The 18712-nt window shown below is 43.8% G+C and overlaps 1 protein-coding gene across 3 annotated transcripts; it reads right to left on the reverse strand.

The window, feature by feature from the left end:
* Positions 1 to 13012: 13012 nt before the first annotated feature.
* nudt2 (nudix (nucleoside diphosphate linked moiety X)-type motif 2) lies at positions 13013 to 17698 on the reverse strand. 3 transcript variants are annotated; one of them, XM_084166535.1, is made up of 3 exons: positions 17216 to 17667; positions 14924 to 15056; positions 13013 to 14383 (listed from the first exon to the last, which is right to left on the reverse strand). In XM_084166535.1, the coding sequence occupies exons 2-3, from the start codon at positions 15048 to 15050 to the stop codon at positions 14061 to 14063; spliced, it is 450 nt and encodes a 149-aa protein (XP_084022661.1). In that variant the 5' UTR covers positions 15051 to 15056; positions 17216 to 17667; the 3' UTR covers positions 13013 to 14060. The 3 variants fall into 3 exon arrangements, with proteins under 3 accessions (XP_084022661.1, XP_084022660.1, XP_084022662.1); XM_084166534.1 differs by having other exon boundaries at positions 13511 to 14383; positions 17613 to 17698; XM_084166536.1 differs by having other exon boundaries at positions 13511 to 14383; positions 17046 to 17667.
* Positions 17699 to 18712: the final 1014 nt, after the last annotated feature.

Raw genomic sequence — 18712 nt, forward strand, 5'->3', positions numbered from 1 at the left:
AAATCATTTTGAAAAGCAGTAAGTTGTAGAAAAGAGAGGCCCTGTAGTTTTCATGTGCATATTTCTTCCTTGAACTATAATAACAGATCCAACACAATTGTATAGGTGAACGCAAGAGTTCCACTACATAGTAAACATTGATTTGACATGAACAGGTTGGAACAAGTTAATTAAGGTATCCTCATCTTGGAAGTATCAAAACGCCCACGTTTCTCACTGGATCTACCACACAAAACTGCCCATTTTTTATTTATTTATTACTTTATTAAGATCTATTACTTCATAATGTAGTGATACAATTTCTGACGTTTAAAAAATGGCATTACCCTGATCGATCAAATGAGTCAAACCATGTTAACTACACATTCACAAGAAAACATTTAATTGGTGTTGGTGTATCGGAATATACATTTAGAACCCCCCCAAAAATATACATTTAAAACCAAATTCCATTGCATAGACAAAGTTGGATGATCGTCTTGGCATTTAAAATACTCTTGATGTTAAAGAAAATATTTAAATAATTTCTGAATGAGGTTGATTAACTTCACTCAAGCACAGGTCAAATGAGAAACATTTCTATGCTTACAATGCGGACCACATCATCACCAGGACCCACAAACAAAGAGCAGGCAGGGGATGATCTTTGAACCCCAGATGTCCGCGAGAGTGAGCAGTAGTAACAATGCTGGTAGTGGCGGGAGGGGGAGGCAGAGAGACACTCACAGTCTTCAAGGTTTTTAAGTCCCCTGTCCTCAGACATAAAATCTCTCGGACAGTGCTCTGGAAACAGCCGGACACCACCTGGGTAGAATGAGTTCAGCATGTCATGCAGCTCTGCCAGGGTTTTCGGGGGCAAGTCTTTTTTATGGGGTTCCTCCCTGTCGTTCAGACATCCACTGTCCAGTCTGTCCCACCTTGCTATTGAAACAACAGTAGGCTGTCCACAGGAGAGACGGGATGTTCACTCTCTTTTTATTTTGTCATACTGGCCCCCTGTGGGAATCGAACCCACAACCCTGGTGTTGCAAACGCCATGCTCTAACGAACTGAGCTACATCCCTGCCGGCCATTCCCTCCCCTACCCTGGATGACGATGGGCCAATTGTGCGCCGCCCCATGGGTCTCCCGGTCACGGCCGGCTACGACAGAGCCTGGATTCGAACCAGGATCTCTAGTGGCACAGCTAGTACTGCGATGCAGTGCCTTAGACCACTGCGCCACTCGGGAAATCTTGGTGTTGTTGTCAGACGTGTGCAAATTTGGGAACAGGTGACCTCTGTTCACCCCAGTTGTATTCAGTGAGTTCCTATAGTCCTTGTTCACTGCCTGGTGTGTGTAATTTACAAATTCTGACTCCAGACTCATTGTCTCGTTGTTTCCCCCGTCAAGCTGGGGTTCTATCATCCATGGTACTTTTGGTCTGCCTTTTAATAGCACCAGTGAAGGTGTAGGCTGAGAACACAGGGATCAATTTTTTGGTGTCGTAGAGGGTTGCATACCTGTAGTTGTTCTTGTACAACTTGCAAATTGGCATGAAGCGGTTCTGGTCCAGGACGTTCCCATCAACCAAAATACCTGAGATATTTGGAGTCATCTCCTCCATGAAGAACCCCTGACACTCTGAAACGTCACTGAACCTCTCCACCACATGAGAGATCACAGGAGGGAGGAGAGAGAGAAGGAGAAGAGCAGAGAGAAGCGTAGGCATAAACACCCTCATCATCATCACCTGCATGAATACTATGCCACTGAGACAAAAGTTTAGTTGCTGATACCAGTTTGTAGAGTAGACTGCAGAGCCGAGTCTTGACTGGCTGCTTTAAATAGGTTTTCAACAGGATCCTTGAGACGGCAAGGCTGGAGGAAGTTTTGATTAATTTCCATCAGATAAAGAAGGGAAAGACCCATGCGATAAATACATTCTTCACCAACCTGGTCTCAAAGCATTTTGTATTATTATGTACGTAAAGCTGAGACTCAATTTAGTATGATATGTTGCGTTTCGTATGGTGTGTATTAATTTGTGGATGTCCATCACACATTTCGTATGATATGTTACGAATTACAATTCGTATTATGTTATGAATTTGCAAAACGTACAATATGTTACGAATTCTAGATACAGTGGGGGAAAAAAGTATTTAGTCAGCCACCAATTGTGCAAGTTCTCCCACTTAAAAAGATGAGAGAGGCCTGTAATTTTCATCATAGGTACACGTTAACTATGACAGACAAAATTAGAAAAAAAAATCCTGAAAATCACATTGTAGGATTTTTAATGAATTATTTGCAAATTATGGTGGAAAATAAGTATTTGGTCACCTACAAACAAGCAAGATTTCTGGCTCTCACAGACCTGTAACTTCTTCTTTAAGAGGCTCCTCTGTCCTCCACTCGTTACCTGTATTAATGGCACCTGTTTGAACTTGTTATCAGTATAAAAGACACCTGTTCACAACCTCAAACAGTCACACTCCAAACTCCACTATGGCCAAGACCAAAGAGCTGTCAAAGGACACCAGAAACAAAATTGTAGACCTGCACCAGGATGGGAAGACTGAATCTGCAATAGGTAAGCAGCTTGGTTTGAAGAAATCAACTGTGGGAGCAATTATTAGGAAATGGAAGACATACAAGACCACTGATAATCTCCCTCGATCTGGGGCTCCACGCAAGATCTCACCCCGTGGGGTCAAAATGAAGAACGGTGAGCAAAAATCCCAGAACCACACGGGGGGGACCTAGTGAATGACCTGCAGAGAGCTGGGACCAAAGTAACAAAGCCTACCATCAGTAACACACTACGCCGCCAGGGACTCAAATCCTGCAGTGCCAGACGTGTCCCCCTGCTTAAGCCAGTACATGTCCAGGCCCGTCTGAAGTTTGCTAGAGTGCATTTGGATGATCCAGAAGAGGATTGGGAGAATGTCATATGGTCAGATGAAACCAAAATAGAACTTTTTGGTAAAAACTCAACTCGTTGTGTTTGGAGGACAAAGAATGCCGAGTTGCATCCAAAGAACACCATACCTACTGTGAAGCATGGGGGTGGAAACATCATGCTTTGGGGCTGTTTTTCTGCAAAGGGACCTGGACGACTGATCCGTGTAAAGGAAAGAATGAATGGGGCCATGTATCGTGAGATTTTGAGTGAAAACCTCCTTCCATCAGCAAGGGCATTGAAGATGAAACGTGGCTGGGTCTTTCAGCATGACAATGATCCCAAACACACCGCCCGGGCAACGAAGGACTGGCTTCGTAAGAAGCATTTCAAGGTCCTGGAGTGGCCTAGCCAGTCTCCAGATCTCAACCCCATAGAAAATCTTTGGAGGGAGTTGAAAGTCCGTGTTGCGCAGCGACAGCCCCAAAACATCACTGCTCTAGAGGAGATCTGCATGGAGGAATGGGCCAAAATACCAGCAACAGTGTGTGAAAACCTTGTGAAGACTTACAGAAAACGTTTGACCTGTGTCATTGCCAACAAAGGGTATATAACAAAGTATTGAGAAACTTTTGTTATTGACCAAATACTTATTTTCCACCATAATTTGCAAATAAATTCATTAAAAATCCTACAATGTGATTTTCTGGATTTTTTTTCTCATTTTGTCTGTCATAGTTGACGTGTACCTATGATAAAAATTACAGGCCTCTCATCTTTTTAAGTGGGAGAACTTGCACAATTGGTGGCTGACTAATGTTAGCTAGCTAGCTACCGTTATCTAGGCTACATTTACATTTACATCATTTAGCAGACGCTCTTATCGAGTGACTTACAAATTGGTGCATTCAACTTATGATAGCCAGTGGGACAAACACTTTTTTTTAAATGGAGGGATGGGGGGGCAGGGCGGGGCGGGGCGGGGGGGTAGAAGGATTACTTTTATACTATTCCAGGTATTCCTTAAAGAGGTACGGTTTCAAGTGTGTCCAGAAGGTGGTCAGTGACTCCGCTGTCCTGGCGTCGTGGGGGAGCTTGTTCCAACATTGGGGTGCCAGAGCAGCGAATAGCTTTGACTGGACTGAGCGGGAACTGCGCTTCCGTAGAGGTAGGGGGGCTAGCAGGCCAGAGGTGGATGAACGTAGTGCCCTCGTTTGGGTGTAGGATCTGATCAGAGCCTGAAGGTAAGGAGGTGCCGTTCCCCTCACAGCGCCGTAGGCAAGCACCATGGTCTTGTAGTAGATGCGAGCCTCAACTGGAAGCCAGTGGAGTGTGGGGAGGAGCGGGGTGACATGAGAGAACTTGGGAAGGTTGAACACCAGACGGGCTGCAGCGTTCTGGATAAGTTGTAGGGGTTTAATGGCACAGGCAGGGAGCCCAGCCAACAGCGAGTTGCAGTAATCCAGATGGGAGATGACAAGTGCCTGGATTAGGACCTGTGCCGCTTTCTGTGTAAGGTAGGGTCGTACTCTGCGAATGTTGTAGAGCATGAACCTGCAGGATCGGGTCACCGCTTTGATGTTAGCGGAGAACGACAGGGTGTTGTCCAGGGTGACGCCAAGGTTCTTTGCACTCTGGGAGGAGGACACAATGGAGTTGTCAACCGTGATGGCGAGATCATGGAGCGGGCAGTCCTTCCCCGGGAGGAAGAGCAGCTCCGTCTTGCCGAGGTTCAGCTTGAGGTGGTGATCCGACATCCACACTGATATATATATTTTTTTAAATCTTTATTTTAACAGGGAAAAACAGACTGAGACCTGGATCTCTTATACAGCTGTGCCCTGTGTAAACATGTTGACATGTACAGTTTTAGACATACAAACAAGAACATTTCAAACATACAAAACAAAAACACAATTCAACAGAAACAATCACAGACAACATCATATTGATCCTCCATAAAAAATTTAAAATGGGCAAGGGACACCAGAGTGTCTATCTTAAGTTGGATCTGCAGTTTGTTCCATAAATAAGGTGCAAAGAACTGAAGGCAGTCCTACCCAACTCTGTGGAGACCACAGAAGTCTCTAATGTAATCCACATCTGTGATCTGGTTTTAAAATTAGTATATCTAGTGGAAATTAATGATGATATATTTGGAGGTAGCTTTAAAATAAGTGCTTTATAAATAAATAAGAGAGCATGTTGCTCTCGCCTCACAGATAGAGAGGCCCAACCCACATGTTGATATAGGAAACAGTGATGAGTTTTTTAACTATCACCTGTGATAAACCTGAGTGCACAATGGTAAATAGCATCCAGTGGTTTTAATGTGTTTGCCGATGCATGCATATAGATAATATCACCATAATCTAAAACGGACATAAAAGTAGCCTGCACAATTTGTTTTTTATTTACGGAGGACAGACAAGCCCTGTTTCTGTAAAGGAACCCTATCTTGAATTTGTGCTTTTTTCCCAATTCAGTAACATGTTTTTTAAAAGAAAGCCTATCATCTAACCATACCCCTAAGTATTTATATGCAGAGACCTGTTTGATTTGAGTACCATCCAAGCTAGTGATTACAAAAGTGTTTCAAATTGAGAGTTTAGACCTAGAAAAAAACATGACATTTGTTTTCTTAGCGTTTAAAACAAGTTTAAGCTGTAAAAGAGACTCCTGTAGTATCCTAAAATCAGACTCCAACTGCATTAAAGCTTGGTCCGCTGTTGGAGCAATAGAGTACATCACTGTGTCATCTGCATATAAATGGAATTTACAATATCTGATATCATCACCAATGTTGTTTATATAAAGTGAGAACAATAGTGGGCCAATTATTGAACCCTGAGGGACCCCTTTAGGTAACTGTAAGGGGTCAGACTTGACCCCGTCGACCATGACGGCCTGAGTTCTATCTTTAAGATAGTCATAAAACCATCGACAGGCATCAGTGCCCAGTCCTTTAGATGACAGCTTACTCAAAAGGATAGCATGGTCTACAGTGTCAAAAGCTTTTGACAAATCTACAAACAACGCAGCACAGTGCTTTCTATCATCTAAGGCATTTGCAATATCATTTACAACAAGCATAGTGGCCGATGTGGTACTGTGTTTAGATCTAAAACCAGATTGATTGGTGCTAAAAATACAGTTAACAGAAAGAAAAGATTGTAACTGTTTGTTGACTATAGATTCTAGGATCTTTGCCAGACAAGGGAGCCTAGAGATGGGTCGATAGTTATCCAAATCACTACCGTCACCTCCCTTATGTAATGGCAGAACAAAAGCTGCTTTCCACACCTTAGGGATATTTCCTGTGCTTAATGTTAGATTAAAAATGTGTCACTGAACCAGCAATGATAGGTGCAGCACACTTAAGTAAGTATGGGTCTAAATTGTCAGCGCCTAAGGATCTCTTAGTATCAATGGCACACAGGGCAGCTAGAACCTCTGCTTCAGTTATTTTCTGGAAACTAAAAACAGGGTTACCATTTTTCAGAGCAACGGTTGAAAAGCAAGACGAAAAATCTACTAACTGGCCAGTACCACAATGGCCACTTTTCTTTTCAAATAAAAAACCTGCAGAGATGAAATGCTTATTAAAAGCATCACAAATATTATTTTTTTTCACTTAGAATACAGGAGTCTGAGATAATTTGCTTAGGAAGAGAAACAGCACATGTCAGTGAATTAACGGTTTTCCAGAATTTTGCAGGATCTCCTGCAGAATCTGTCATAGCATTAAGGAAGTAATTTGATTTTGCCTTTTTGACAGCTGCAGTACATTTATTTCTCAATTGCCTAAAAAACAGCCAATCAGCTGGAGTACCTGTTTTCCTCGCCAAGGCGATTCTTTTGCAGAAAAAGACCTGACAATTCAGGAGAGAACCAAGAACTGGTTCAGTTTTTTACTCTGTGAATCTTAAGCGGGCATGTTTATCAGACATAGAGGTAACAATAGAAGAGAAAAAAGCAAGGGCTAAAACTGGGTCCAGAAAGCAGCAAATGGATAAAAGCTCATAGTGATATAAGTCAAGGATAAAAGCTTGCTGTGCGATATACCCCTGCTAAAGTTAAATGAGCATTATTACCAAGTACCACATTTAAAACTAGACATTCATATTGCTTTGGGACAGAGGTTGATATGGACACAGAAACATTTAAGCAGCATTTTACATAAATCGCGATACCACCAACTCTATCAGCTCTATAAATATTGTACCCAATCAACTGAACATCTGAATCAGGCACAAAATCACACAGCTACGATTCAGATACAATCAGTACGTCAACATTTGATTGTGAGACCAAAATTTCAATAAAGTCCAACTTTTGGATCAGGCTTCTAGCATTCAAATGAATTATTCCAATGCCATTGCTACGGGAATTCATATCAGATGGAGTATCCAAGGTAACACCTGAAGCTGCACTGAATGAGCAATAAACCATTTTTGAGCTATTGACAGGGCTCAATATTATGGGGACAAGATTACTACTAACAATACCTCTCTGCATGTAAGTAGTATTCGCAATACGGTGATTGGACAATAATCTAGGAATTGCAGAAAGGTTGTTAGCTGAAGTTTGTTCCATATTTGCAATTGAGGGACTAATTAATGAAACTGGGAGAGGAGCATTGAACATAGTCTGATAGGGGAGCGTACAATCCCAAAAGTCAACCCCCGAAAATACACAACGTCAGGTATCAAAGGCTCTACATGAGGCAAGAGTAAGAGACATAATTTGTAAGTCGCTCTGGATAAGAGCGTCTGCTAAATGACGTAAATGTAAATGTAAATGTTGGTGGAGAGGATGCTGGAGCCATACCTGTTAAGATGTAAATTGTCCCGAAGAAATAGACCTGGTCGGTCTGTAAAAGCTGCAAAGTTATCCACAAAAGGAATTCCCATCGTGCAGCAGTACTCCTTAAGCCAGGTGTGTAATTGGCGTATACGACTAAAAACCATATCCGTGTAGCGTGGGGATGGAAAAGGACCGGAAACAACACACTGCTTCCTAGATTCCAGCAGCGTATTTATCAATGTTTTAAAATCGTCTCTCAATTTCTCTGACTGCTGGAGTTTAATGTCATTTGACCCAACATGGACAATGACAGTTGAAGCGGCGGAGTGCTTGCTAATAAGTAGCGGTAGCATGGAATTTAGGTCAGGGATCCTAGTGCCAGGGTAGCAGAAAGTCTCAGCTTTCCGGATTGAAATGTTTCGGACCATGGATGAACCCACCACGAGAACGGAAGGACTACAGATGGGTTTATTGGGTAAATGACGGGGCCTCTCCCGGGTGATCTGCCTCCTAGCAGGTTGAGGGGGGCTAGCAGCTGAGACTGACGATCTAGCGGTAGGCAAGGAGCGCAGATGAGTGTGCTTGGGCACTTCCACCTGAGAGTGAGACGGCAGCAGTAGAGATGTAGCGGAGGGACCCTGTACAGTATGATTGGAATGCACTTCCAGGTCTTCCAGGACCTTGAATCTCCTCCCCAATTGTAGCACTTCCGAAACATTTGATGGATTCCGTTTCCTGGGGTGCTTTACTCCCCGGACAGCAATCCAGGCATCATGAGGCGGAGCAGAAGGGGTGGAACAGACCGGGCCCTTCGATTTAGCTCCTAGCCTGGGCCATGGCTCATTTAAGGGAACCGAATGGAGTTTCTCCGTTACAGGCTCCCCAGAAGTGGAGGTGCCGAGCCAGGGGCAGGTGACGTCGTCGATTTTGGAGGTGGTTTGTGCAACCATGGAGTCCAGGAGTTCTTCATCCTCCTTGATCTGGCGCAAGACAGATACTCTCCCCTCCAGCTCAGCGACTCTCTGGCTCAGGTACTGGCAGGTGGTACATCCAGGGATGAGCGAAGCCATGAGAGACATCCAACTTCCAGCTTGCTCCTCTCTGTAGGTCGTCTCGTCGTTGTTGGTAACCAGGAATCTGGGACACAAACTTGCGGTCCCAGCCGTAAAGGCTGATCGCGTCGCGGAATCAGTAGCAATGCAAACTTTAGCTATGATTTAAAAACGATTTCATAAAAACAACAAACCGAGTGTAGGCAGTACACGGTTCTGTTGTGCGCTCTGATGACGTCTGTTGCGTGATGACGTGTGGGGTTTTCCGTTGAGTGTAGTATGCAATGAAAAACACCAAATAATGCATGCAGATATATCTGCCAGACATGCAGAGATGTGATTCGCCACCTGGTTATCAGAAGGGGGAAAGGAGAAAATTAATTGTGTGTCGTCTGCGTAGCAATGATAGGAGAGACCATGTGAGGATATTACAGAGCCAAGTGACTTGGTGTATAGAGAGAATAGGAGAGGGCCTAGAACGGAGCCCTGGGGGACAACCAGTGGTGAGAGCATGTGGTGCGGAGACAGATTCTCGCCACGCCACCTGGTAAGAGCGACCTGTCAGGTAGGACGCAATCCAAGAGTGAGCAGCGCCGGAGATGCCCAACTCGGAGAGGGTGGAGAGGAGGATCTGATGGTTCACAGTATCAAAGGCAGCAGATAGGTCTAGAAGGATAAGAGCAGAGGAGAGAGAGTTAGCTTTAGCAGTGCGGAGAGCCTCCGTGACACAGAGAAGAGAAGTCTCAGTTGAATGACCAGTCTTGAAACCTGACTGGTTTGGACCAAGAAGGTCATTCTGAGAGAGATAGCAGGAGAGTTGGCTAGAGACGGCACGCTCAAGAGTTTTGGAGAGAAAAGAAAGAAGGGATACTGGTCTGTAGTTGTTGACATCGGAGGGATCGAGTGTAGGTTTTTTGAGGAGGGGTGCAACTCTCGCTCTCTTGAAGACGGAAGGGACATGACCAGCGGTCAAGGATGAGTTGATGAGCGAGGTGAGGTAAGGGAGAAGGTCTCCGGAAATGGTCTAGAGAAGAGAGGAGGGGATAGGGTCAAGCGGGCAGGTTGTTGGCCATCACAAGTCACAAGATTTCATCTGGAGAGAAAAGGGAGAAAGAAGTCAAAGCATAGGGTAGGGCAGTGTGAGCAGGACCAGCGGTGTCATTTGACTTAATAAATGAGGATCGGATGTCGTCAACCTTCTTTTCAAAATGGTTGACGAAGTCATCCACAGAGAGGGAGGAGGGGGAGGAGGATTCAGCAGGGAGGAGAAGGTGGCAAAGAGCTTCCTAGGGTTAGAGGCAGATGCTTGAAATTTAGAGTGGTAGAAAGTGGCTTTAGCAGCGGAAACAGAGGAAGAGAATGTAGAGAGGAGGGAGTGAAAAGATGACAGGTCCGCAGGGAGTCTAGTTTTCCTCCATTTCCGCTCGGCTGCCCAGAGCCCTCTTCTGTGAGCTCGCAATGAGTCGTCAAGCCACGGAGCAGGAGGGGAGGACCGAGCCGGCCGGGAGGATAGGGGACATAGAGAATCAAAAGATGCAGAAAGGGAGGAGAGGAGGGTTGAGGAGGCAGAATCAGGAGATCGGAGGGAGAAGGATTTAGCAGAGGGAAGAGATGATAGGATGGAAGAGGAGAGAGTAGCGGGAGAGAGAGAGCGAAAGTTGCGACGGCACATTACCATCTGAGTAGGGGCAGAGTGAGTAGTGTTGGAGGAGAGCGAGAGAGAAAAGGATACAAAGTAGTGGTCGGAGACTTAGAGGGGAGTTGGTGTGAGATTAGTAGAAGAACAGCATCTAGTAAAGATGAGGTCAAGCGTATTGCCTGCCTTGTGAGTAGGGGGGGACGGAGAGAGGGTGAGGTCAAAAGAGGAAAGGAGTGGAAAGAAGGAGGCAGAGAGAAATGAGTCAAAGGCAGACGTAGGGAGTTAAAGTCACCCAGAACTGTGAGGGGTGAGCCATCCTCAGGAAAGGAACTTATCAAGGCGTCAAGCTCATTGATGAACTCTCCAAGGGATCCTGGAGGGCGATAAATGACAAGGATGTTAAGCTTGAATGGGCTAGTGACTGTGACAGCATGGAATTCAAATGAGGAGATAGACAGATGGGTCAGGGGAAAAAGAGAGAATGTCCACTTGGGAGAGATGAGGATTCCTATGCCACCGCCGCGCTGACCAGATGCTCTCGGGGTATGCGAGAACACATGATCAGACGAGGAAAGAGCAGTAGGAGTAGCAGTGTTTTCTGTGGTAATCCATGTTTCCGTCAGCGCCAAGAAGTCGAGGGACTGGAGGGTAGCATAGGCTGAGATGAACTCTGCCTTGTTGGCCGCAGAACGGCAGTTCCAGAGGCTGCCGGAGACCTGGAACTCCATGTGGGTCGTGCGGGCAGGGACCACCAGATTAGAGTGGCAGCAGCCACGTGGTGTGAAGCATTTGTATGGCCTGTGCAGAGAGGAGAGAACAGGGATAGACAGACATAGTTGACAGGCTACAGAAAAGGCTACAATAATGAAAAGGAGATCGGAATGAAATTAACTGAACATCTGGGAAAGCAAGAGAGCGGGGCCTCCCTCTAGGGGTTAAGGTTAGTTTTAGGGGAAGGGTTAGCTAAAAGGGTTGGGGTTAGTTAACATGCTAAGTAGTCGCAAAGTAGCTACTTTCGTTTTTGCCTTAACTAACCATCTGCCTTATGTAAGGAGAGTGGCGCAGTGGTCTAAGGCACTGCATCGCAGTGCTAGCTGTGCCACTAGAGATCCTGGTTCGAATCCAGGCTCTGTCGTGACCGGGAGACCCATGGGGCGGCGCACAAGTTGTCCAGGGTAGGGGAGGGAATGGCCGGCAGGGATGTAGCTCAGTTGGTAGAGCATGGCGTTTGCAATGCCAGGGTTGTGGGTTCGATTCCCACGGGGGGCCAGTATGTATAACTGTAAGTCGCTCTGGATAAGAGCGTCTGCTAAATGACTAAAAATGTTTTTTAAAAAGTAAAATGTAACCATACCAAACGTAACATGTCATAGTAATTTGATTTTCCCGGATTTACCTTTACTATGTTACGTCTAATAATAATAATAATAATAATATGCCATTTAGCAGACGCTTTTATCCTCTATGAGTCTATGAGACCAGGTTGTCTTCACTCCTTCCTAATTGCAGTTCCTTGGATGTGGATTTCTGCCATCCTGAGTTAAACATTAACTTTATATGAATAACATTGGTTAGAACAATAGTTTGTATAGTGGATGTGAAACTCGCCTGTAGCATGTTGGCTGGAGTAAATCAGTGACCCTCACCCTGAGATCTAACGACAACTGTTGCGCATAGAGTGACCGGATTATCTCTTGCTCTGTTGCCTAAGATATAATAATAATATGCCATTTAGCAGACGCTTTTATCCAAAGCGACTTACAGTCATGCGTGCATACATTTTTGTGTATGGGTGGTCCCGGGGATCGAACCCACTACCTTGGCGTTACAAGCGCCGTGCTCTACCAGCTGAGCTACAGAGAAGCCAAGATGGTTGGCTTTGATTTACAAGTGGTGTTGTATAGAAGGTTACTAGTTCGATCCCTGTTTGGGGCAGCACAAAATGCACTCTTACATCTTTATAGCATAGTTCAGAGCATGTAGCCCTTTCTATGATTATGCAGTCAGGATATTACTTAGTTCTTCACAGAGGGTTGAAGGGTATCCTGACCTGACGCTGCCTGGACCCTGAAGTGGGATGGGTTGGCAAAAAACTGATTCCTGGGTCAAAATCTAACTCTCACATGGTAATCTGCCAAAGCATTTTTTTTGTAACTATAATCTTAATTTAAAGCTCAAGCAGCAGTCAGTCAGTGGACAATACCTTTTTTCTACAGTAGTTATTTTTTGGACATCCTTTCTCCTTTCATTACCCAAAATCACATTCCTTCTCACCTGAGGATCAGGTGTTTCTTTGTTTGCCTTGCACTGAAAAGCAGGAAAAAACTATTTAAAAAAAATTTGTTCAGGTTTCAATCTTTGGACTTGGAAAAGGGGGGAAATTAAGAATGTTATTTTCTTTCCTGGTTCAATCATTGTAAGGCAACAGTAGTTAAGTACACATAGTCGGTCCCTGATCAATCTAAACTCTCATCCTCTCTCAAGCTTTCTCTCTCTGTTTCCCCTCTCCCTCCTTCCCTCTCTCAGCCCTCCACCTCTCACCATTGTAATGCAATTCCTAACTATTAGGCTATGCAATTATGGAAAGAAGAGTGAAAGGTCTGGTGTAGGAAAAAAATTAAATACCACAATGAGTTTACTGCAACTTCTTGTCCGACTTTCAAAGGAAACAAACAGTTTAACAGAAAATTAACTTCAGGTGAAATTAACCATGTCCTTTTGCATTCACGAGAACTTGCTGAGGAAGCCATTGGAACTGGTAGGTCTGGGGACTTGAATTGAGTCAATGCTCTAGGGCTTTTCTTGAATAAGTTTACAACAGGGGTGCATGTGTCCCCATTGGATGTTGGGCAACAGGGGTGCATGAGTCCCCATTGGATGTTGGGCTGCTCATTTTACCTTAAATATTCATCATTGTCAAAAGTACCTCCATCTGGTTTCTCAAGCATGAAATGAGCCACTGGTTGAACGGTGCCCTAGCTGACCTGAGACTGAATTGGTGCACCTCCTGTGAAATTCAACTTGTCTCCCCCTAGTGGTGATGTTTTGTTGCAGGATCACATCTTTGACAGTGCAGTCGAGGTTTACACACAACTATGTGATAGTTAATTGGAAAAGGCAACTACTGCTGACATGTGCCAACTCATTTATTGTGATCATAAATCAAAATCATATTACTGTATATTTTCCATAAATATCTCAGGAGTAAGGGTGAAAGCCTGGTGAGTCAACGCTCAAGTTATGTAATGAAAGGTCCATATTTTAAGGGATTGTTTTTAATCTTGTTTAAAATGCAAGACAAATAGGTTATTGGTCATCACACAATGTTAACACATTAAAAACTTTTCTGACTATTAGTTTGGTGGCAGTTCCTTGGGGGTATAAGTATGTGACACAGGGGTCCAATGACTTGCTCAGACCAAATTCCCACCATAGAATTAGGAATTATAACTCACTTTAGATTCACACGTTCTGTTCCATTTATTATCAAGACTGTGCAGACCCACAGACACTAGTCTCGTGCATCTGTGCCCAATAGCCTGGAGACGAGGTTACAAACACATGAACAAACCCTTTTCCATTCATAAAGTGATCTACTCACTGCTTTTTGAAAGCTAGAGACTTGCTTTTGCAGCTTGCTCTTCACAATTCCTAGCACAGCATAGTGTGCAGTAGTGTCTTAATGTTTCCCCTGCTCTGCGTCTAGGTGTTGCTGTGCTGCCCTCAGGGTGTTCTGCAGGTCTTTGTACTGGGCCAGGGAGCAGGCCTCCTCCAGCTTGGCCCAGCGGTAGTCCTGGTGCTCCTCCGACAACGTGACGGCCATCTTGGGGTCCCTCAGCTCCGCGAGCCAGTACAGAACCGTCTTGGGCCGCCCTCTCACCTCGTAGCACAGCTCCTGGAGAAAGCCATGTACCACCTGCAGATGCTCCTCCCCCAGCCCTGCTTCCTCCTGCGTCTCCCTCAGAGCGGTGGTGAAATCATCCTCCCCAGGGTCCACGTGGCCTAGAGACCAGCACAGGGTTGTGTTCATTGGACACCAAACAAAAGAAAACAGACAAATAGGGAGGGACTTCCTGGCCTTGACCAATCAGAATCTCTTCTTTTTCATTTTCTGTTACAAAATGTTTTGCTACGGTGTGCCCTAATGAATACGACCCAGCACGACATAACAAAATGTATTGTTGTGTTTCTCGATTTGGTATGGGACCAAAGATAGTGCAAGGTAGAATAGAGCATGAATTCTACACCTTATTCTGCACATTAGAGAACGTGTCACAAAACATGACATGGGTCAGATGCCATGAGTGGCATGTTGATTTTCATACTCTAGGTCTGTTTTAACAGGCATAATGTAATGTCACACTTATAAAACTCTCACAAGGGGACTATTGACAGTAGGCTACACCTCAAGCAAAGTGTTAGCTACTAAAATATGTAGCCTGCCATCAATAGACCCTTATGACCCTCATAAGAGTGATATTATGCCTGTTATAACAGGCCTAGAGGGTATGAAAACGAACATGCCACTGATATGCACCATACCTTTGGGTGGGGTCCAGTGGTGCTTGCCATATGAAGTCTGTAAGAGGAGGTACTCAATGTTGTGCTGGGGAACCGAAGACTGTGACAGCCGACGAAACACAATGAATCCACACGCACGCAACGCCATCACCTCCTGAAGCACAGACATAGACATTACCCTCACAGTGCATTCGGAAAGCATTCAGACCCCTTCACTTTTTTCCACATTTTGATACGTTAAGCCTTATTCTAAAATGGATTAAATGGTTCCCTCCCCCCCTCATCAATCTACACACAATACCCCATAATGACAAAGCAAAAACAGGTTTTTAGAAATTTTAGCAAATGTTTTTAAAAAATACGTAAGTATTCAGACCCTCTACTCAGTACTTTGTTGAAGCACGTCTGGCAGCGATTACAGCCTCGAGTCTTCTTGGGTATGACGCTACAAGCTTGGCACACTTGTATTTGGGGAGTTTCTCCCATTCTTCTTTGCAGATCCTCTCAAGCTCTGTCAGGGGGAGCGTCATTGCACAGCTATTTTCAGGTCTCTCCAGAGATGTTCGATCAAGCCACTGCGTTGCCTTGGCTGTGTGCTTAGGGTTGTTGTCCTATTGGAAGGGGAACCCTCGTCCCAGTCTGAGGTCCTGAGCGCTCTGGAACAGGTTTTCATCAAGGACCTCTGTACTTTGCGCCGTTCATCTTTCCCTCGATCCTGACTAGTCTCCCAGTCCCTGCTGCTGAAAAACATCCCCAGAGCATGATGCTGCCACCACCAACCTTCACCGTAGGGATGGTATTGGCCATGTGATGAGCTGTGCCTGGTTTCCTCCAGAAGTGACGCTTGGCATTCAGGCCAAAGAGTTCAATCTTGGTTTCATCAGACCAGAGGATCTTGTTTCTCATGGTCTGAGAGTCCTTTAGGTGCCTTTTGGCAAACTCCAAGTGGGCTGTCATGTGCCTTTTACTGAGGAGTGGCTTCCGTCTGGCCACACTACCATAAAGGCTTGATTGGTGGAGTGCTGCAGAGGAACTCTGGAGCTCTGTCAGAGTGTCCATCCTGTTCTTGGTCACCTCCCTGGCCGGGCGGCCAGCTCTAAGAAGAGTCTTGGTGGTTCCAAACTTCTTCCATTTAAGAATTATGGAAGCCACTGTGTTCTTGGGGACCTTCAATGCTGCAGACATTTTTTTATACCCTTCCCCAGATCTGTTCCTCGACACAATCCTGTCTCTGAGCACTATGGACAATTCCTTTGACCTCATGGCTTGGTTTTTGCTCTGACATGCACTGTCAACTGTGGGACCTTATATAGACAGGTGTGTGCCTTACCACAGGTGGACTACAATCAAGTTGTAGAAACATCTCAAGGATGATCAATGGAAACAGAATGCACCTGAGCTCAATTTCGAGTCTCATAGCAAAGGGTCTGAATACTTATGTATTGTATTATGTTTTTTTATTTTTAATACATTTGCTAAAATTTCTAAAAACCTGTTTTCGCTTTGTCATTATGGGGTATTGTGTGTAGATTGATTAGGAAAAACAATAATCAATTTTAGAATAAGGCTGTAAAGTAACAAAATGTGGAAAAGGTTAAGGGGTCTGAATACTTTACGAATGCACTATGCATTCGCCTCTCTCTTTACGAATACACAAATGCATTTATGGTCACTCAAACATTAACTTCATGATGATTTACTTCATGACACTCCAAGGTAGTTTTGGGGTTACGTTTTGTTATTGAACAATTAGGGTGGGCTGTACTAGGCCTAGTAGAGAACACATTGATTTGAATGACTAATATGTTGTTGAATCATTGGCTACTGAAACTAGCCTATGAGTTCGTGGTTACTGTACATACAGTAGCTTATCTCTAAAATGCAGCACGCTATATAGCTAAATTTTCAGGATTTTAGTAATGCCCCCAAATAAACATATACAACACAAAGCAATAATTCCACATTATGTCTCGCCATAACCATAAACGGTTAACACTGACTGCGGTAACTAGCATTACAAATTCTCATGAAAAAATAGTCGCTGGGAAGCAGTGAATTTCGTCCATTGCTGGTTAGCTTGTTCTCACAATAGTCTACAATGAGTTTCTAAAATAAGTTATAACCATTCACTACACTGACTTACTGTGAAATTACTCAAGTTAAATCAGAAATGCTTGTAAGAAGCGCAGGTGTTGATGAACTTTTCTTGATTTCAGGCAGTCTTGAACGTAGCTTTCCTCATTCTAATTTCGCGTTCCGATTGGCTGAATAGTCCGTGCTATTCTTGGGACGCCCCTAACCCTTATCCCTTACCTTAACCAATTTAAATTGCAATTTAAATGGTGGTAGGGATGTCCCAAATCCAGGATAGCGTGGATGTAGGCTGAATGTCCAGAGATACTTTTGAGGAGATGGAAAACTGCAATGGATTAGTATTCACGCCCATTGTGTACGTTGCCTATGCGTCGTCAATGCGCCGCGCGGTGCATTTTGGGCGACTTGGGGACAAGGGGAGCTTTCCTTCAAGGCGTGAAAGAGAGTCCATTGGGCGCTACCTCAAAACCCCAACATTAGTTTTGTGAACAAGAAGTACAACATTACAAATATTTTCAGAGATGTGAGATAATTAACTTGTTCTCTGTAATATCGTATAGCTTTGGAATCGTGACATTACGTATTTTCGAGGAAAATGGCAGGTTTCTCGACTCACCATGACTTTGAGAAGGGATTGCGTGGCGATTGGGCGTTATGTTTCGCCATTCATTGCCAATGGGATTCCTATCTCCTCCTTTCTCTAATATCTGGAATGGCTAAGGCAAGTGGTACGCTAAAAAAATAAGTCCGGGGTACGCTAAAAAAATAAGTCCGGGGTGTTCATGCTGAGTACTGATAGAAAGGTCCGCTCTCAAAATGTTATCATTACGTTGGATAAAAAATAAAAATAGAAACTCATTAATTAATTAAAAACAACAAAAATGACAGCGCATATCTCAAAGACTTAACAAAGTTAATATGTTGATAGTTAAGATGGTATTTGTATTATGAAATCACGGAATTCATGCAATGACTGATAACAATTAACCCATTTACTATATAATACTGATATGTTTTTTAATATATCTTACAGCAAACATTCTAGTCTGTCTATGTGAATATCCACCTTGTGTTAGAGATAAAAACAACGTGCCCACTCGGGAGAGTGAAATTGGTAGATATGGCCAACTGAAAGGGGCTGGAGGGACAAGATAACAACATGGTACTTCCTTATTAGACCAGGCCACTGGGTGCATCTCAAATGAGTTAATTACAACTTCAGTAAGAGAGGAGAACAAGCTGCTACCAAGGTAAAAATAAAAGACTATATGACATAATTTTTAAAAATTGAAATGTGTTTTTACTTTATTAAGGAGAAAAGGGAGGGAAAGAGCCAACTGATTATGGGCTGGTATCTACAGTGCCTTCAGAAAGTATTCACACCCCTTTACTAATATTTTGTCAACGATTAACACAAAATACTCTGTAAAGTGGAAGAAATATCTATATTTAATTTTTTATTTATGGGAAATAAAATACTAATATATCTTGATTAGATTAGTATTCAACCCGCTCAGTCAATGCATGTTAGAATCACTGCTGCAGTGTGTGAAAACCTGGTCAAGACCTACAGGAAACGTATGATCTCTGTAATTGCAAACAAAGGTTTCTGTACCAAATATTAAGTTCTGCTTTTCTGATGTATCAAATACTTTTGTCATGCAATAAAATGCAAATTAATTACTTAAAAATCATACAATGTGATTTTCTGGATTT

The sequence above is a fragment of the Coregonus lavaretus genome, assembly GCF_964263955.1.
Source record: "Coregonus lavaretus genome assembly, chromosome: 8".
Lineage (NCBI taxonomy): Eukaryota > Metazoa > Chordata > Actinopteri > Salmoniformes > Salmonidae > Coregonus > Coregonus lavaretus.

Excerpts from the sequence above, each read along its gene's own strand:
- nudt2 (XM_084166534.1), bottom strand. Across the intron at positions 14,384-14,923 it reads CCACTGGACCCCACCCAAAG|GCCACGTGGACCCTGGGGAG; the intron begins GTATGGTGCATA and ends GCTGGTCTCTAG.